The sequence below is a fragment of the Teleopsis dalmanni genome, chromosome 1, assembly GCF_002237135.1.
Source record: "Teleopsis dalmanni isolate 2A chromosome 1, ASM223713v2, whole genome shotgun sequence".
Classification (NCBI taxonomy): domain Eukaryota; kingdom Metazoa; phylum Arthropoda; class Insecta; order Diptera; family Diopsidae; genus Teleopsis; species Teleopsis dalmanni.
In genome coordinates, this window is record NC_051846.1 from 160780851 (window position 1) to 160797078 (window position 16228).

At 30.5% G+C, this 16228-nt stretch overlaps 5 protein-coding genes across 7 annotated transcripts in view; 2 read left to right on the forward strand and 3 right to left on the reverse strand.

Moving 5' to 3' along the window:
- Window positions 1–86: 86 nt before the first annotated feature.
- Window positions 87–3136, reverse strand: LOC119669691 (zinc finger protein 729). Its single transcript, XM_038079692.1, has 5 exons — window positions 2952–3136; window positions 2666–2894; window positions 2423–2600; window positions 482–854; window positions 87–420 (listed from the first exon to the last, which is right to left on the reverse strand). The coding sequence occupies exons 1-5, from the start codon at window positions 3066–3068 to the stop codon at window positions 244–246; spliced, it is 1074 nt and encodes a 357-aa protein (XP_037935620.1). The 5' UTR covers window positions 3069–3136; the 3' UTR covers window positions 87–243.
- Window positions 3137–5160: 2024 nt separating this feature from the next.
- LOC119669686 (transcription factor grauzone-like) lies at window positions 5161–7207 on the reverse strand. 2 transcript variants are annotated; one of them, XM_038079686.1, is made up of 7 exons: window positions 7047–7207; window positions 6751–6991; window positions 6555–6692; window positions 6157–6475; window positions 5896–6090; window positions 5459–5828; window positions 5161–5391 (listed from the first exon to the last, which is right to left on the reverse strand). In XM_038079686.1, the coding sequence occupies exons 1-7, from the start codon at window positions 7164–7166 to the stop codon at window positions 5230–5232; spliced, it is 1545 nt and encodes a 514-aa protein (XP_037935614.1). In that variant the 5' UTR covers window positions 7167–7207; the 3' UTR covers window positions 5161–5229. The 2 variants fall into 2 exon arrangements, with proteins under 2 accessions (XP_037935614.1, XP_037935613.1); XM_038079685.1 differs by having other exon boundaries at window positions 6748–6991.
- Window positions 7208–8973: 1766 nt separating this feature from the next.
- On the forward strand, window positions 8974–10227 carry LOC119669695 (serine/threonine-protein phosphatase 6 catalytic subunit). The gene is made up of 5 exons (XM_038079697.1): window positions 8974–9235; window positions 9292–9420; window positions 9475–9633; window positions 9696–9850; window positions 9912–10227. The coding sequence occupies exons 1-5, from the start codon at window positions 9071–9073 to the stop codon at window positions 10213–10215; spliced, it is 912 nt and encodes a 303-aa protein (XP_037935625.1). The 5' UTR covers window positions 8974–9070; the 3' UTR covers window positions 10216–10227.
- Window positions 10202–12492, reverse strand: LOC119669687 (beta-chimaerin-like). Of its 2 annotated transcripts, XM_038079688.1 has the most exons (6): window positions 12290–12492; window positions 12116–12234; window positions 11504–12056; window positions 11099–11449; window positions 10934–11039; window positions 10202–10875 (listed from the first exon to the last, which is right to left on the reverse strand). In XM_038079688.1, the coding sequence occupies exons 1-6, from the start codon at window positions 12330–12332 to the stop codon at window positions 10716–10718; spliced, it is 1332 nt and encodes a 443-aa protein (XP_037935616.1). In that variant the 5' UTR covers window positions 12333–12492; the 3' UTR covers window positions 10202–10715. The 2 variants fall into 2 exon arrangements, with proteins under 2 accessions (XP_037935616.1, XP_037935615.1); XM_038079687.1 differs by having other exon boundaries at window positions 11099–12056.
- Window positions 12493–13835: 1343 nt separating this feature from the next.
- LOC119666592 (aryl hydrocarbon receptor nuclear translocator-like protein 1) overlaps window positions 13836–16228 on the forward strand; it is a 13035-nt gene continuing 10642 nt past the window's right edge. Inside the window, exons 1-2 of the mRNA XM_038075872.1 lie at window positions 13836–15285; window positions 15505–16228. Coding sequence (XP_037931800.1) covers window positions 14224–15285; window positions 15505–16228 — 1786 coding nt within the window. The 5' untranslated portion in view covers window positions 13836–14223. The remainder of the gene's footprint in view (window positions 15286–15504) is intronic.

Consider the following 16228-nt stretch of genomic DNA (forward strand, 5'->3'; position numbering starts at 1 on the left):
CTGTTTATTAAGAATGAAATAAATATTGTTTAAATTTAATGGCAAGTATGGATTTTAATGAAAATTATTTTGTTCTTTTTTTTTGCTTTATATATATTGTCCAAATATCAAATATGTAGTTACACTGTTAGCGAATCTGTGCTAACATTATTTAATTATACTTAAAAATAATTCCTATCATAGGTCGATCTAAAACGATCGTAGAGCTATAAAAGCCAAATAATTTTTATTAACTTACGATATTTAATTTTGGGCGCTTAAATTAATATTTGGATCATTTGAACGTGCGCGCTGTAAAGCCCTCCATTCCTCAATATGTACTCGTTTTATGTGCACATACATATTTGGTTTAGCAGAGAACTTCTTCGGACAATACGAACAAGAATATGGCTGTGCTCCAGTATGCGTAACGCTATGTTCCTTTAGATGATAAACAAATATTTTAAAATTTACTCGTTTAGAGTAGTGTTAGATAACTTACCTCCAATTCTTTTTGTAGTTTGAAAGATTTTCTACAAATGTGACATTTATGTTTCTTATCTAATTTGTGGACGTATTTAATGTGTTGTCTTAGTGAAATTTTGTTGCTGCATACGCGCTCACATAGATGACATTGTTCGATGTGTGGAGCAGTATGTGATATTCGGTGCACAGTTAAGCAGTGTTTATTCTTAAGCCATTTTCCACATGTCTCACATTGCTCAGGTGGCTCTGCAATGCCTTGATGTGCAAGTATGTGTTTTGTATGAGAAGTTTTAGACTTGAATTTTTTACCGCAAATATCACATACATATAAATATGTATTGTTATGTACATTTTGTATATGACGTCGTAATGTTTCTGGTTTATAAAAACTAAATAAATTTAAACAAAAAAAAAAATTAGAAATATTTTTTAGTTAAGCTGGCATATGTGTTAAATATGCTATTGTTAACTACTGTCTTTGGGATTAAAGTATACTGACGATTTGCAAATTCTATGATATGCAAAGTGCAGGTTAGATTGGGTTGGAGTGGAGGCTTTGTACACTATAACCTACTTGAGCTTAAATAATAGCTCATTATGATATCACGGATTAGTGTGATTCATACACCGATCAAAAGGACCTTGGTGATCAAAGTACAGAGAACGTAGAAAGACACGTCTCCTCCATTCAAGTGATATGTGAAAAAAAGATCAAATATAATCCCTTAAAGCGGCGCGCGCTGCCCGAAATAATAACATATCATATTATTATCACAATTGAATTTTACTTTAAATATTTTAAATATATTATTACGACCAATTTTTAATACGTTTCTTTTATTATTACTAGGCTTAGGTCGTTAATTTAACACATAAAAATTAAAAATTACTATCTTCAGAGTCACAAACATGACAAATATCATAGGGTCGACCCAGTGAATGCAAAGTGAAATATGTATGTGTAAATTTTGTGTTCTATTCATGTGGTTTTTATCAATTGAATGCGGTTTCCAAGACTTCTTATTAGTTTTATTAACAGTTGCAACTTGTCTAAATCAGCTTAGGAAGTTCTCTCCAGGAGTATCATATTATATCTTAGAAGTCTTAGTTAACAATGGTAAACTTTCTAAGAATATTAATGATATGTAATAGACTCTATATACGTAACTGAATCGGTTTCTTAAATTATAAGTTGGATGCCGTCCCACTCTAACCTATCCAAAAATAGATACCCATGTATTGCATATCTAAGTTTTCACAGGCAGTAGTAAATCAATAGGAAAGCTAGTCAGCAACTACATATCTTTTCAATTTATTAAATAAATGTATATGTATATATTTTGTTATGCCAATTGGTCAGTCTGTCTTCTGTCTAGTTCTCGTTATTTTTAATATCTTTTTTGATTGCAGTGCACCGCCGTACTTGTTACTTAGAACCGTAATATCTTCAAATCTAATCTAATTGTGCAATCTGGAAATTTATCAAACAAAAATTGGAAAGGATTTATTTTTTTATTGCAACAAAGTCAACAGACTTCCGCCTAACATATCCCTGGAAGAGTGTCGTCTTCTCCGTGAAATAAAAACGGTTCTAGCCCAATTGAGGTCAGGATATAGCTATGTGCTAAACAGTTACTTGTCATGCATAAATGTGTCAACTTATAATGTGTGCATCAACTGCATTTCTAAGCGCCCTATGATGTCGCCCAATGCTTTCATAACCCACAGCACCCAATTTAAGCTTGATTGCTCTTATACTCTCTCCCATTGAAGCGACTAAGCTTTTCTATCATAAGCCAGTTTAACTTTCATTAAAACCTCACGTACTCTTGCTTCCTAAATAATAATCCTTTCTTTTTACGCTTCCTTAATGCAACCATATCCTAACCCAGGTATTTACATTTCTAATTATTTTTATTTTATATAATTAACAATAAAGTTAAAAATATGAATTTACCTCTGATTGCATATTTTGCATAGCCGATTAATTTTTTGTTCATGAACACGTTTTTTATGATGTTGTAACCATATCTTCGATTGAAAAGCCTTATTACACATATTACATTTCAAACAATTTTTCCTATCCTCACTTTGGACTTTATTAGTTTCTTCCACATTTTCACATTGTGCTTGTTCTAAAGATATATTAAAATGAATAATGAATAAAAGTTGAAGTGTAGAAATGTTTATTTCGATATACCATCTACACAGCCATTTGATTCATCATTATATACGTCTTCACCATTATTCGATATATTTTCTATGTATTCGTCATTTTCATTTACCAAAGGTAATATAATCTCTAAACGATTTATTTTTATAGCATTTTGTTTCTTTTTTACATACAAGCAAAATTGATGAAACTCAAATAAGCGTTCGTTACATTCGAGACATATGTAACTTGTAGCTTCAAAATAGCTGTCTGAAACCTGTGGGAAATCCCAATTCACACACAACCACCTTATTCGAATTAGAACATTACGTACCTTTAATCGATTATAATTTAAAATCAATTTAATTAAAGATTTCGTTGAATTGTCTTCTTCTGGTAATGCAACTGCAGTCTCATATTCCAATTCGTTTAAACACAAGCAACAAATCATTTTTAATCACGGCAAATAAGAAAAACATTTATAAACAAAATACTCATATCAGAACAACTATTCACAATAATCTTCTTAAAGATGTTTATTCACAATAATTATACACTGCAACAAATTATCAGATAGAACAAAATTAAATAGATGCCCGAGTGAATACAGAAGTTTTCCTTTGTTTAGTTTAGGTATATATGTAAACAATGTGCGAGTTTGGGTAAATTGATGATAAATTGAGGGAAATAGTAAATAAATTAAATTAAATAAATAAATTATGTCGGGCCGGCAGCGAATGTTGGTATTTACCAGAATTTTGAGTAGTGTAAATTAGATACAAACTAGGTAAATTAGGTGTTACCATTGTGAAAGTTTTATAAGATGTTTAATATATAAATAAATTTGAAAATTTTAACTAAAAATAATAAATAAGTGCAATAAATAAATAAATAAATATTTACATAAATGCCTAGGAAATTTTACTTTACTTTACTCGAACTCGCACACGATCTTAGTCTAAATGCTAAGTTTTCCGTATTGTTACGTCTGTCTTTCTTTTAACTATTGGAATGGGGTTTCAGCTCTTGATCTTTATGGTTGAACTGCTGAAATTTTTCCATTTTGTATTCCTAAGAGGTGGTTTTAGTGGGTTCAAGTCTTATATTATGACATTCGATGCTTTTCACCTACTTATTAATTTAAACGAATACACTTTCTGTTAAAAATATTTTTTATTGCACTTTTTTTAATAGTTATTCAAATGTAAGTTGAGTGTAAGTAATAGCTCTGCTCCCGAACTTTTCAAGTGAAAGTTAAAAATGAGAATAAAATTGTATTTTCTCTCAAAGTAGCTTTTTACGCTGATACTACGGGAACGCTTTCAAGTAAAAATCTAGTAAATAATATGCTGACCATTTTGTTGGAATAAAAATATATTGATGTTCGAATTTCATATGTTTTTTTTATTAATTTCAATATTATAACAAAAGATTCATTTTATTTACATATTCTGGTATATGGAATATTAATTATTTTATTTACTTTGTATTAAAGTACGTGTGGAATATTCCTTATGTTACATGTTAGAATATTAGGGAACTCAGTAGTTACTTAAAAAGCTTGTGGTGATGTGGAGGATAAAAGTAGAATTTGTATAGCAGTAGAGCTGGCACCAACATTCTATTTAATTTTACTTGGCAACATAATTCGATTATAGTTAAGATTGTCAGTGTATATGTATATATTTCACTGCCTTTCTATTTCTTTCTATTATCATATAAACAAATTAACACTTTATTTTTTTTTTTGCCTCTTCATTAATTAAATTCAAATAATCTTTATTTTTCGATTCAATTAAATTAGAATTGTTTCAGAATACCAACTTCAGACCAAGACGATACTGAACGTTATTTAATAATCATATTCAAATTTTTATAACATAAATTAGCTGCTTTTCGACTTAACTTGAATTCGGTCGAAGAAATTTAATTGAATAATTCTATTATTATTTTTGTTCATTAACTATATACTTGTTTATATAATATAAAGACAATTTAATATTTTGTTTTTAAAATGAAATTATTTTAAATCAAATCTGTTATATACTAGTTTTTTACAAGGAACTCATTTTAGTTCTTTTTTTTCCTAATTTCAATTGAACATCAATTAATCATCTGTGCTACACCAAACATGACAAATCAACTATGTAAAGATCAGCATTGATTGCGCATAGTACAAATGTATTTATCATATCTTAGCCGATCGCATTGTTAATCCACCGTACAACTCTTAGCTTATGACATATAAACAATGAATATTGAGTTATACTTGTCTTATACAGTTATAGTTTCATCAGTATGATCAGCTTCATCATAAAGAGATGTGGAAGACATACTTCTCTGGAAAGAAATAATTTCCTAAACAGAAACTATTTTTACAAATGATTGATGCCTAAGCAAGATCTGATTTGGTTGTATTTAGCTTTTGCTTAATCCAAATTCAAATTTTATGTCTAGTTTTACAATCCACACTGATGTGAAGTAGCCCTTAAGTGTACAATACTAGCGACTAAAGTAATATTTAAAATTCAAACGAATGTATATATTGTTAAGTTGGCTTTTAATATACATATGTAGTCAGTTGTCATAACATATACCTTAACATCTATAAATTATTTTAAATTTGGATTGTTTGATTTAGCAATTTTAGATTTCAACCACTCATCAACATGTTTGCGTTTAATGTGGACATACATATTGGATTTCGATCTACACTCCTTTGCACAATGCGGGCAAGAGTAAAGTTGCAGGCCAGTATGTATAGCCATGTGTTCCTTGAATTGATATTTATTTTTTTTTATTAATTTTGTATTAACATTTTTGTAGTTTATTGCAACAAACCTTTAAATTTTTTTCTTGCTTGAATGTTCTATCACAGTAATTACAGGATAAATTCTTTTGCAATTTGTGTGAGTAATTTACATGACGTAATAAAGCTGTTCTACTTGGACAAGTTCTCCCACAAATTTTACAATCCGTATTGATATCCATATGTGTAAAACGATGCAATCGCAAGCTATGTTTGTTTTTTAACCATTCATTGCATATATCACACTGTTGTGGAGGCTCTACGATTCCTTGATGTTCAAGTACATGTCTATCAAACGAGGGTTTAAATTTATATTTTTTTCCACATATATCACATACATAAGGGCAAATGTTATTATGTATTGAATCGATATGCCGGCGTAAACGTTGAGGTGTCATAAAACTGTAATAATGTATTATTTAAATAATATAAGAATAAAATTTATTTTTAATTAATAAGTACTTTTTACCATTTATTACATAAATCACAATTTATTTCCATTATATCTTTTTCCTCTAGGTTATGACTTCTATAACACTTGCTACCTCGATATTCCTTATTACAAATAGAACAATTTCGTTTTGGCCTTTCTCTCAAACTATGAGAATTGATATGTTTTTCTAAATATGACTTTGAACTGGTTAACTTATTACATATAGTACATCTGAAAATAGATTAGTATAATATATTAATACTATATATTTTATTGAAATTATTCATAAAAGTGTACTTAAACTTCTCTGGATTCTGATGCCATTCAATATGCTCAACTAAGCGATTAAGTTTTGTATATGTTTTGCTGCAACACTTCACATATGGAGGAATGTTGTGGAGAAGATTAAAATGACTTTGTAAGGCGTCGTAGGATTCAACGCTAATTTTGCATACATCGCATGTTAATTGTATAAAGCTTTCTACGATTTTAATTTTATTATGTTGAGTTGAAGGAATAGGTTCACATAAAGTATTGGTATTAATGCGTTTCTCATGTTTAGAATTTTTCAATTTTGATTTACTCAATACAAAATTTAGTAAGGGAACTTCGTCATCTATGTTTACGGGTATATTAAAAAAAATCGTATATATGTTTTGTCAAATATATAAAATCTTAAAAAATATAATTATTACCACTTGAAAATAAGTCAAGTTTTATGTTGTTATATTCTTCCAATTCGTCGTTCCCATCAATATTGGTAATTAGGTTGCCTTTAATACCCACATAATGTTTTTCTTTAACGCAATCATTAATTAAATTATGTTCATCATCTTAAAAAAAATAGCAAAATATTAATTTTGTAAAGATTTTTATGTTAATTATTACCACTTAAAAAAGTATTGCAGTTAACAACGTCAAAATCGTCATCAGAATAAAAATCTTCTATTTTTGGGTTCGCGATGTCTTCGAGTTCTTCAGTTTTTGTATTGGAACAACAATTTACTTCAACAAACACATTTTGCAAACTATTTTGTTGATTCTGAATATACTGACGCCAGTTTTCAAATGCTTTTATTTTATTAGCACAATCTTCGCAAATATTCGTTGACTTAACATCGTCATACGAAATCTATTAACCAAATTTATTGATAATTTGTTTCGTCAATGTATATCTCAATACTTACAGTGAAATCAAAAAAATTTGTAATCATTTTATGTATTTCTGTTTGAGTATTGCTATTTTCGACAAACAATGGTATAGATATTTTGTCACTTATATCTTTTAAACATAATCTGCAAGCCATTTTTTAAACAAATAATTCTAAAATTTAATAACAAAACTCTATTTAATAACAAACATTTTGTTAAGCATAAAACAGGTATGGCATACGATGAAAATAATTGTCAGAGTGCTTAACGTCATTAACATTAACTGTCTATAAGTTAACAATCATGTTCGAAGCCTTGCATTGTAGCAGATCAAACATGGAGTGCAGCAAGTGAAAAGTAAACAGTTTTTCTTAATTTTAATAACCAAAACGTTTTTTATTTTTCAATAATATAAATATATTATAATATGGATATCTATATGGTGTGTGTAATAAAACAAAAATTAATTCTGTTGAATATTGTAAAGCAGGGCTGTCCAGAAAATATGCGATCGCTGGCCAATACAAATTACTGTACAGGTTGGAGGGCAGCAGAAAATAATACGTACGTTCATAGCTGTTATTATAAATAGATCATATTATAAATATGGTTATAACGTTAAATTTAGTTTTATTAATTTATCAATTTAAATTCATTTATTTGTTATATCATAGAAATAAAATAATATAGTGTTACCAGTGCACCAAAAGAAAATTTGCGTAATTGTAGTAGATAAAAAACAAACAAACGCGGGCCATACAAACATTAGGCCGTACTTTGGACAGCTCTGTTGTAAAGACTTCAGAAAGTTTTTATTCACTGCATGTTAAGAAATATATGGCATTGTTATTGTAACTTAATGTTATACTAGATTTTTAAACAATTGGGTATAAAACATTACAACTATGAATTGCAACATTCAGTTTCAAAAACCGTAAGAACTCTTAAAATTAATAGATCAAGTAAAATGAAACTCTTTGTGTCTCATTATAAGTTACGCCCATATGTTCTCAACATGAAAAGTTACAATTGCCAGATTTACCTTTGAATACTGAATTCATTATGTAGACATAGCGAACGTTGAAAATGTAAACGTCAGAACTCTAAAGAAGTGAGTAAATATGACAGCAAATTGTAAACATATAACAGAAGATTAAACCGGTTACCAAATATCCCGCACACAAAGAAATGCAATGCAATTGATCAATTTTTATATCAGCTGATAATATTGTATAAATTTAAATACTATTAGTAATAAGTATATAAATTAAAAAAATAATTTTTCTTTGGCTGATAAAAGGCAATCACATATATGGTGTGTAACGATAGAGATTAATTACAGTTCTGTTCCACGAGCTACTTGTCGTAAAAATCAAATAAAACACAAGTAAAGTACAAACTGAGAGCGTAACACATATAAACTGCCAAATTACGCTCTTTACACAGATTTTCATGGAAAAGCTTTGTGTAAAGCCTGGTGAGAACACCAGTTTAAAATTAAACCAAAACAGCTGATTCACACATCAACAAAAATTTTACTTGAAATAAAATGTACGAGTTAAGTCTGTGTATTTTCAAAAGTCGACAGCGATGTACGCTCTCTTAGATGCTTTTATTTACTTGAAAATTTGTTGGTGAAACGCACTTGTGTATACATAGTGTTACTCAAAGTTACTACGAGTAGCTCGTGGAACAGACCTCCAATAAGGGGCACTTGAAACCTTATTTCGACAACCACTATTAATTTAGAATACTCATATATCAACAACATTAAGTATAAAAGAGAATATTTTTTCTATTAAACTGAAATTTTTTATTTTTTATGATAAGTCTGGTGCTTTTCCATCATGGTTAATTGGAACTGGATATATATTTATTATAACTGCAGCACTTAATTAAGTTGAATGAAGATAACCTCAGATCTCATGCATGCAAATAAAAGCAGTGTGGCAACATTTTTCATTTCAGAGAGACATATTTCACGTTGACAACTAAAACAACAACAACAAGAGATTTTTCTGTTGCATTTACCCAAGTTTTCCTGAATACTGCGTTCAACATGACTGATCTAGATAAATGGGTGGAAATAGTTAAGGACTGCAAGTATTTGCCAGAAAATGATTTGAAAAAATTATGTGATATTGTGTGTGAAATTCTGTTGGAGGAATCGAATATTCAACCAGTTAGTACACCTGTTACAGTATGTGGTGACATTCATGGGCAGGTAATAAAAGAAATAATCTTTGATTATGCTGGTTGTTATATTCGATGTATTTTTAGTTCTATGATTTGGAGCAACTGTTTAGAACTGGTGGTCCAGTGCCCGATACTAATTATATATTTATGGGAGATTTTGTAGATCGGGGTTATTATAGTTTAGAAACACTTACAAGACTTATGACGCTGAAGGTATTGTGAAATCTTGACATATTTTTAGAAATCAATAAATTGCTTTTCTCATAGGCTCGTTATCCAGATCGCATAACGCTACTAAGAGGGAACCATGAATCCAGACAAATTACTAAAGTATATGGATTTTATGATGAGTGCTTTAGCAAATACGGAAACTCAAATGCTTGGAAATATTGCTGCAAAGTGTTTGATTTATTAACAGTAGCAGCGGTAAGATAAAATTTAATAAATATATATTATTAAATAATGATGTAAATATTTTTTGTAATTAGATTATTGACGAGGAGGTGTTATGCGTGCATGGAGGACTAAGTCCAGAAATTATTACCCTAGATCAAATACGCACCATTGAGCGAAATGGCGAAATACCTTATAAAGGTGCTTTCTGTGATTTAGTTTGGTCAGATCCAGAAGACATGGACCTTTGGTAAGTACAAAGTTTCTGTGCTTATTGTGTGAATCATTGTTTTTAAAATTGATTTTTAAAGGAGACAAAGTCCACGAGGCGCTGGTTGGCTTTTTGGTCAATTAGTGACAAAAGATTTTATGTCTATAAATAATTTGGAGCTAATTTGTCGTGCTCATCAGTTAGTGAATGAAGGCATAAAATATATGTTTGATGGAAAGTTAGTGACAGTGTGGTCGGCACCAAACTATTGTTATCGTTGTGGTAACGTAGCAGCTATATTAAAGTTCCAAACTGCCACAGATCGATCAACAAGTATATTTTGGGCTGTCCCTGAGACAGAGAGAGTCATACCACCGCAAAATACTACACCATATTTCCTATAATTTTGATTCGGTACTGATTATATTGACTCAAACGCAGGATGGCGATGATAATTAAAATAAGTACTTGAAAAAAATTAAGCTACAGTAATGTAAAGTCGATAGGGTAAAATTCATACCCAAACAGTAATGAAATAGCCTTCTTAGTACATATTTTCAACGCACAATGTATTTATACAAATTAAAATAACAATTTGTAATGCTTCTTTTTTATTGCATATCATGATTTATAATACACATTGTTTATAGAATAATAAATATACTTATAGAAATGTAAAATTTTGTTCCAAAAATTCAATTATTTTAAATTATATATAAATTTAATATAAATTCGTGGTCTTTGTAGACTTAATATTATTGCATGTTGTACATTTTCATAATAAATAAAATACATATAAAAGTCCTTAACTTAAGCTTACAGAAATGTAATTTCGTGGAATAATAATGCATGCGATCAATGTATAAAATGTGTGTGCTAATTGGAAATTTGTTAAATTTGCTTACTAATTAAAAATTGCTTCGCAGTTTGTTATTAGTGACGATAACATAAATATTTCTTCAGTTAAATTAGTCATATGCTGCGGAGTGGCTATAAGAGTTGGCGCAAACACAGTAGCTAAATTGTGTTCATTCATTTTATTGGCAGCATAATGGGAAGCAACTCTAAAAAATAATTAATATATAATTAAAAGTGTTTCTTAAATGCAATTCTTCTTTTTACCTTTTCAAATGTTCCATCATAAACTTAAGGCAATTATAATGTGCTAAAGGCAACTTCTTGGCAGCTACGTTTGTGTTTCGTATTTGATCAGAAATGCTGGTATTTCCTAAATAAATTAATTACCATAAATTTGAGTATAAAAATGGAAAATAACAATATACTTACGTGCCGCTTGCATGAAGCTGGGATAAGCTTGAAATGTTATCAAAGGCACAGGCAACAGACGTAAATATAACTTTAGTGTTCCTGCAATAACGTTTATATTTCCATATGTTGACTCTGACATATCAGTCTTTTCACCATCGCGATCCAAAGCTAATTTTAGTGCATCAATTTCATCAGCAAATCCAGAAACACGATAAATACCTTCCTGCAACATTCCACGCGCTTCTACTTCTTCAACGCAACGTCTCACTACGAATGGTATTAGACACTGATATAATTGCACCATTGTTGTAAGATCTGTGCCAAAAACTCCTCGTATTCTTTTTAGATCTGGAACACATTTTGCTGGAACTAATTCAGAACATTTAGAATGTGCTACAAAACCACATGCTTCACATTTCACACCTTGCGCTGTGAAGCCCCATAGAAAATTTGCACAGAACTCGCACCAATTCAAACCCTTAAATGTGTGTATTTTAAATGTATGCGCTTTCTCATAGATAAGTGGCAATATTAAATCTGCATCATTGTCTTTGCTTGAAGTGGAATTAGTCACAGCAATGTTGTTGCCACTTTTCGCATCTGGTTCACAATTACCTTTAGCTATTATTGACTTGCGAAGTTCGTTGGAGAGGGCGCGTAATTTTCTTCTGTTTAAAGTCATATATGGGCTTTGCTGGTAGCAATTTCGCGTTTGTTGATTAATTTGCTGTATTATAGGTGCTGCATGGAGTTGCATATGGAAGTTTATTAAACCATCTGCCACCAGTTCATGTATCGTATCATAATGCTTTGCTTGCTCTTGCAAATAGTGCCCTTCGCCAGTTTTAAAATATATTTTAAAATGTTTTGTACGATTATTAAATCGTACACTTAATGTATAATACTCTTGTGCATTTGGACTTCGCCGTAACAAATAGGAACCATCTGGAGTATTTTCAAGCAATGATTCTGCTGCCTAATATATATATTTAATTATATATTGTATTATTTTTGAATTTGTCTAAATATAATTACCTGATGACCCATTTCACCAAAATATTCTGTTCCATAATAACAGGGCTCACCTAAACCAGTAATTGGTTCAGTACGTCGTAATGGTTTCGGTGTAGGGGCCTCGAGTTGTATTTTATACACTAAAATATCGCAAACCAATTAATTTGAAATATATATATAAAATATAAATCTTACACTCTGGCTTCCACACTTTTTGAATGGGAGAACTTGGTGACATTTAAAAAAATTATGTCTTTAATTTAACATTTTCTTATTAAAGAGTTCTTTAATTGTTTATCTATTTGATTTTTCATACATTCACTTCTTGGAATTAATGAATGGAATTTATCGAAGTAGGGTTACCAAGGTTCACGAAATTTTTTGCAAGAGAAAGTCAATCTGATTTCACTATTTTCGTTTTCGATTGGTAAATCTGGATTCAATCTGTCAAATTTTGTTGTAATCTAACATTCTTGTCGTAGTGTCAGTACACATTTATCTATTTCATAAATGCATATTTGCATAAATATATGCATAAATGCATATATCGAATTTAATTATACTTTCATACTTGTCAAGTCATATAAAACAGCTGTTAATTTCAGGGTAACCTTGCTACTCTGCCGAAATGTCTAGAGTGTTATAAATGAAACTCCAGTGTATACATTTTGCTTGACGATTACCAATTGTTTTCCCAAAGTTAGCTTCAAACGAAGGGAGTCTATATAATACATAGATGATAATACAGTCTATAATGGATTATAAAAGCAGTTGTTTTTCAAATATTTTGTTATCTTTTGCTAGTGAACGATGTTACTCAAATAGTGTCAAAAATAGTGTTTTCAAAAATGTAGTTATAAATATATATATAATACTTATATATCAGGTTATCATCATTATGATGATTATTGCTTCTTAACTTATGTTCAAATACGCTGTTACATTAGGGTGCAATGAGCGAATATTCTAGGGCAATCGTACCTCCAAAAGTTCGTTTGCGAGCGTTAATAATTTATTACATAAAAAATGTATATATATAATTGATATATTAAATCATTAATATACATTTTATATATCAATTACATATTCAATTTATAAAAATAAAGATTTTATTAAATACTTACCTCCTCAGTGCCTTTGTTTACAGGTCAGCTGTTTGTTTATATTTTACATATAGAACATATGACAAATATTTCAAATTTTGGTGATTTCCTTTGTGGGATATTTATTTTTAAGGATTGCATTCGACATTTTTCGCTTTAAATGAGCTGATTTATTGATAATGAGCTCATTTATATGAAAGAACTTTGTATGGTAAATCATCCTCATTAGTGGCTGTCATGTGTAAAACCACTTAAATGAGACAGTATATATGTGCTATTAGATTTCAAAGAAAATTAATTGATAAATCATTAGTACTCATAAATGATTAAACTCAGAAAGAGTCATAACTATTTTTATTTAATATGCTAAATTGTGTGGCCTAAAGTATGTTAATTTGCTAAATTATTATGTAGACATATAGACACTTATATAGACACTTTTATTTAAATAATTTAGTACGAGTTCAGCATGCTTATTAAAAGTCGCAAAGAAGCACATAGCATAAATTTTATATAATTTTACAAAATTATATAAATTGTCAAGTACCATATGATTATGAGAAAAGAAGTGTGTAAACATGCACTGAACATACCGTATTTACGACGATATAACAAAACAAAAATTAAGAAAGGAAATTTTTGATTGGTGTGATTTGATGATAAAACCGAAAAATAAACATTTTAAATTTATACGTGAAAATATGTCGTTAAAATTATTGTAAAATCAATAATATATAGAATTAAATAAAGAAACGTATGAATAGTTAAGTTTAAAAACGTTTAAAATAAATAAAAGGGACACGCAACAACGTAAAGAGAAAACTTCAGAAAAGTAGCCTTATGAGAAGGAGAAGAGAGGGGAAGAAAAAGTGCAAACCACCAACAGGAAGACCTTGAAAAAAACAAGAGCGAAACGTAAATAGGTGTAGTGTAATAGGAATGGAGATCTTAAAAATTCTGATCCAGCAGGAATCTAGTTAAAGAAATTTATTAGAAAAAAAGAAATACAACATTTCTAAATAAGAAATGAATACAATGTCCACTGTTGGTGCCGCTATAGCGGAGGGCGTGGCGGTGCCACATAATGGTCGGGAGGCCCGTAATCTTGCTGAAAAACATCGGCGAGATAAGCTAAATGCTAGCATACAGGAATTAGCCACGATGGTGCCACACGTAGCGGACTCAGCGCGGAGATTAGACAAAACAGCAGTATTACGTTTCGCAGCACATGGCTTAAGATTACAGTATGTGTTTGGGAAATCGGGTGTAAAAAAAATGCGTAGTGAGGAGAGCATATACGCAGAACCTCATACTACCGATACACTAATGCAGTTATTAAATAGTTTTTTTATAACCTTAACATGTCACGGGCAAATAGTACTTATTTCTACGAGTGTGGAGCAGATTTTAGGACACTGTCAGTCAGATTTGTATGGACAAAATATTTTGAATATAACACATCATGAGGATCAGGCGATATTGCGTCAACAATTAATACCTCGCGATATGGAGTCATTGTTTCGTAACAATTACGATATGAACAGAAGCGTTGGAGATGAAGAATATGATGAAGCATACGATTCAGACGAACTGCACGATGTGAAAAATACGTATTATCACACGCCCAATTCAAAAACACAGACAAACTTCGCTAAAATAGATCAAAAATTACGCAGTGATAAAAGAAGCTTTATTGTACGTTTGGCGCGAGCGAGTACACGCTCGGAAGAAACGCGCTACGAATTTGTAAAAATTGAGGGATGCTTTCGAAGAAGTGACTTTTCAACATCAGCAGGCAACTTTCCAATTGTTTCGCAGCTGATAAGGAGATCGCGTAATAATGGCGCGGCTAGCTGTGGTGGACCTAGTGTATTACAACATGATGCGATAGCGCAGGCAGCATTACATGGCATCAGCGGTAATGATATTGTGCTTGTGGCAATAGCACGTTTAATCAAACCACCTTCTGTTAGTAATCGTCTCATTGAGGGCAATGTTTTGGAATACCGAACACGACATTTAATAGATGGTCGTATAGTTGATTGTGATCAGCGAATCGGTTTGGTAGCTGGTTATATGAAAGAAGAGGTAATAACATTAAATATTATCAAGGATATAAAAGTGTTATCAAGTGAACCATATGTGCATATGTCTGAAAACGACAATATGTACACATGTGTCACATAATTTATTTGTTCAAGGTCATATACATATAAATTTAATCATATCGCATTAAAGCAAATTAGTAAATGTGATAATAAAAAATTTTATTTTTTCTTTTTTTATTAAAAAAATAATTTTTTTAAGGTGCGCAATCTCAGTCCGTTTTCTTTTATTCATCAAGATGATGTACGATGGGTTATAGTTGCGTTACGTCAAATGTACGATGGCGTTGCAGATTACGGAGAAAGCTGTTATCGTCTGTTATCACGTAATGGGCAATTTATTTACCTGCAAACTCAAGGATATTTTGAAATTGATAAAACAACTAACAGAGTACATTCGTTTGTTTGTATTAATACGCTATTAGATGAAGATGTTGGACGCCGAAGAGTACAAGAAATGAAAAGAAAATTTTCAATTTTTATTCAAACCAAAATGCCCAGTAATTCAGTTGAAGATGTGCCTGCCTCACAAAATCCTCAGCAATTAGAGCGTATTGTGCTTTACCTTATTGAGGACTTACAGAAACGACACGAATTAAATGGTAAACCGTTAAGTGCCACACCGGAACGAGTTTCATGTACAAATGATAGAAAACGTGCTGTAAAAACTCCGCCAATAGCTTTAGTTGCACCGGAAACAGATTCAGTGAGAAGTTCCATTACAAAATCTGTGAATATTATCAATATAACTGCTGCAAAAAATTTATATAGAAATCCAAGAAGTCCGGGAAGTCAATATAGTGAAGCATCACTCTCTCCAGCAAGTAGTAATGGACATTTTGAGGAATGTACAGAAAGCAATATTTTACCTACTATCAGCACACAACGTCCAAGTGTACTTCAAATGAATTTAGTACCACAAGTGT

What these genes read in the sequence shown, in the direction of transcription:
- LOC119669691 (XM_038079692.1), bottom strand. Translation starts at nt 3,068, where the DNA reads ATGATTTGTTGCTTGTGTTTAAACGAATTGGAATATGAGACTGCAGTT. An exon ending in TGCAAAATATGCAATCAGAG is followed by an intron (nt 855 to 2,422) that starts GTAAATTCATAT and finishes AAATTTATTTAG; the next exon opens with TTTTTATAAACCAGAAACAT. An exon ending in AACTACAAAAAGAATTGGAG is followed by an intron (nt 421 to 481) that starts GTAAGTTATCTA and finishes TATCATCTAAAG; the next exon opens with GAACATAGCGTTACGCATAC.
- LOC119669686 (XM_038079685.1), bottom strand. Translation starts at nt 7,166, where the DNA reads ATGGCTTGCAGATTATGTTTAAAAGATATAAGTGACAAAATATCTATA. An exon ending in CAAATTTTTTTGATTTCACT is followed by an intron (nt 6,992 to 7,046) that starts GTAAGTATTGAG and finishes TTTGGTTAATAG; the next exon opens with ATTTCGTATGACGATGTTAA. An exon ending in CTGCAATACTTTTTTAAGTG is followed by an intron (nt 6,693 to 6,747) that starts GTAATAATTAAC and finishes ATTTTTTTTAAG; the next exon opens with ATGATGAACATAATTTAATT.
- LOC119669695 (XM_038079697.1), top strand. Translation starts at nt 9,071, where the DNA reads ATGACTGATCTAGATAAATGGGTGGAAATAGTTAAGGACTGCAAGTAT. An exon ending in GTGGTGACATTCATGGGCAG is followed by an intron (nt 9,236 to 9,291) that starts GTAATAAAAGAA and finishes ATGTATTTTTAG; the next exon opens with TTCTATGATTTGGAGCAACT. An exon ending in CAAGACTTATGACGCTGAAG is followed by an intron (nt 9,421 to 9,474) that starts GTATTGTGAAAT and finishes CTTTTCTCATAG; the next exon opens with GCTCGTTATCCAGATCGCAT.
- LOC119669687 (XM_038079687.1), bottom strand. Translation starts at nt 12,332, where the DNA reads ATGTCACCAAGTTCTCCCATTCAAAAAGTGTGGAAGCCAGAGT. An exon ending in AAAAGTGTGGAAGCCAGAGT is followed by an intron (nt 12,235 to 12,289) that starts GTAAGATTTATA and finishes GCGATATTTTAG; the next exon opens with TGTATAAAATACAACTCGAG. An exon ending in CAGCTTCATGCAAGCGGCAC is followed by an intron (nt 11,040 to 11,098) that starts GTAAGTATATTG and finishes TAATTTATTTAG; the next exon opens with GAAATACCAGCATTTCTGAT.